This window comes from Lactuca sativa, chromosome 2 (assembly GCF_002870075.4).
Source record: "Lactuca sativa cultivar Salinas chromosome 2, Lsat_Salinas_v11, whole genome shotgun sequence".
NCBI classification, from domain to species: Eukaryota; Viridiplantae; Streptophyta; class Magnoliopsida; order Asterales; family Asteraceae; genus Lactuca; species Lactuca sativa.
The window spans coordinates 185,266,279-185,267,819 of record NC_056624.2 but is presented as its reverse complement, the minus strand read 5'-3'; the positions used below and the strand labels follow the sequence as shown (position 1 = coordinate 185,267,819).

At 36.6% G+C, this 1,541-nt stretch overlaps 1 protein-coding gene across 1 annotated transcript; it reads right to left on the bottom strand.

Moving 5' to 3' along the window:
* Nucleotides 1-599: 599 nt before the first annotated feature.
* LOC111876466 (uncharacterized) lies at nucleotides 600-1,055 on the bottom strand. The gene has a single exon (XM_023872994.1). The coding sequence runs from the start codon at nucleotides 1,053-1,055 to the stop codon at nucleotides 600-602; it is 456 nt and encodes a 151-aa protein (XP_023728762.1).
* Between the last annotated feature and the right edge of the window lie 486 nt (nucleotides 1,056-1,541).

The following is a 1,541-nucleotide window of genomic DNA, read 5'->3' as shown; positions in this document are numbered from 1 at the left end:
TGAGAGTTCAAATCTCATTTAAGGCAAATGAATAGTTTATGAGAAATGTAGGGAGTGTATGTTTACTAAAAATAAAATAAATTGTCGAGTTTAATGATTTTTAATGGGGAGTGATTCGTACACAACAGTTTTTTGCCATACACAACAATCCATGCAATATATGGTTGCACAATACAACATTTTAAAGCACCAATTGTTGTGTATGGAGAAAAATTGTTGTATAAGGATCAGCTCCCATTTTTCAATACTTGTTATATAAAAAGGGAATTCAATTGCATATGGCAGCATGTGGAGCAACGTAATCTTTAAAATATACTCCATAAACTCGATTAAATTTCATTAATAAATGCCTACAACTTAACAATATGTATTTCTAGCACGACATTATACATGATTTAAGTGCAATGGCATCATTGAAGCAATAAATGTTGTGGAATTACCTGTGACTTAATACGCTTTATGACTATGACAAAATTCGATCAATGGGGAACTCATGTCATGAAGTCAAACAACGACGCATTGGCGCCCTGCTCATATTAAAACCGTCGCAGGCCAGGTACATCAATTCACCGGTATCTGAAGCCATGCGCCATCGATCGTCACGTGAACGTCGGCCTATGCTCGCCTAAATCCATCGAAGGTTTCCCGGAAACTACAGAGTACCTCGTTGAGAAATTATGATTCAACCAATCATCATCTTCCAGATGCCCCGGACCTTCATCAAAATTGAGCAAATAACTAGCCCGGTCGTACTGGAATTTGGCGTGCGGACGTCGTTGCTTGTTAAACCGACGGATAAACGTCTTCAATTTCGGAACGGCGACAAGCACCGACCATTCCTTAATCTTCTTAAATTGTGATAATCCCTTGGACCACCACCGATTGTCGTCAGCTTTTCCGTCGTCTGCGGTCCCTAGCCACCAGTTCGGCTCTACGGAAAATGTAAATCGATCGCAATGAATACACGGCATCCAGAAACAACATCTTCTCTGGGGGAACGATACCTCTTCAATTAATTCTTCATCGATGCCGGAATAAATTGTGATTGACGCCATTAACGCGCGAATGAGGAATTTGTTTATGAATTTTTTTGCCTGAAAATGAAAAACGAAAAACAGGAATGGCGAAAACCCTAAGCCTAATTTTCCTCCCTGTATTGCTTCTTGATCGAGGTTTTTAATTTGGTTGGATGATGAATGAGAATTTCAAAGAAAAACATATTGATTTTAAAAATTTTAAGTTTGGGGAAGATTTCTCCCCGTTAACGGAAATGTTCTAACTTCTAATGGCTCCTCTAGAACCCACGAATGAATGGAGAATAGATAATACTATTTTAGCATCATCTAATATTCAATTTCTGTTTAATCTTTTAAATTCTTCAAAAAATTGTTGGAGAATAATCCCATTATTGTTTTACACTACAAGTAATTCCGACCCTATTTTTGACAGTCCTGATTTCTGAATCTTGATTGTTGATTAAATACATAAAAAATCTTATTTCAATTTAGAAAAAAATAAAAATAAAAATACTTGGGCAAATA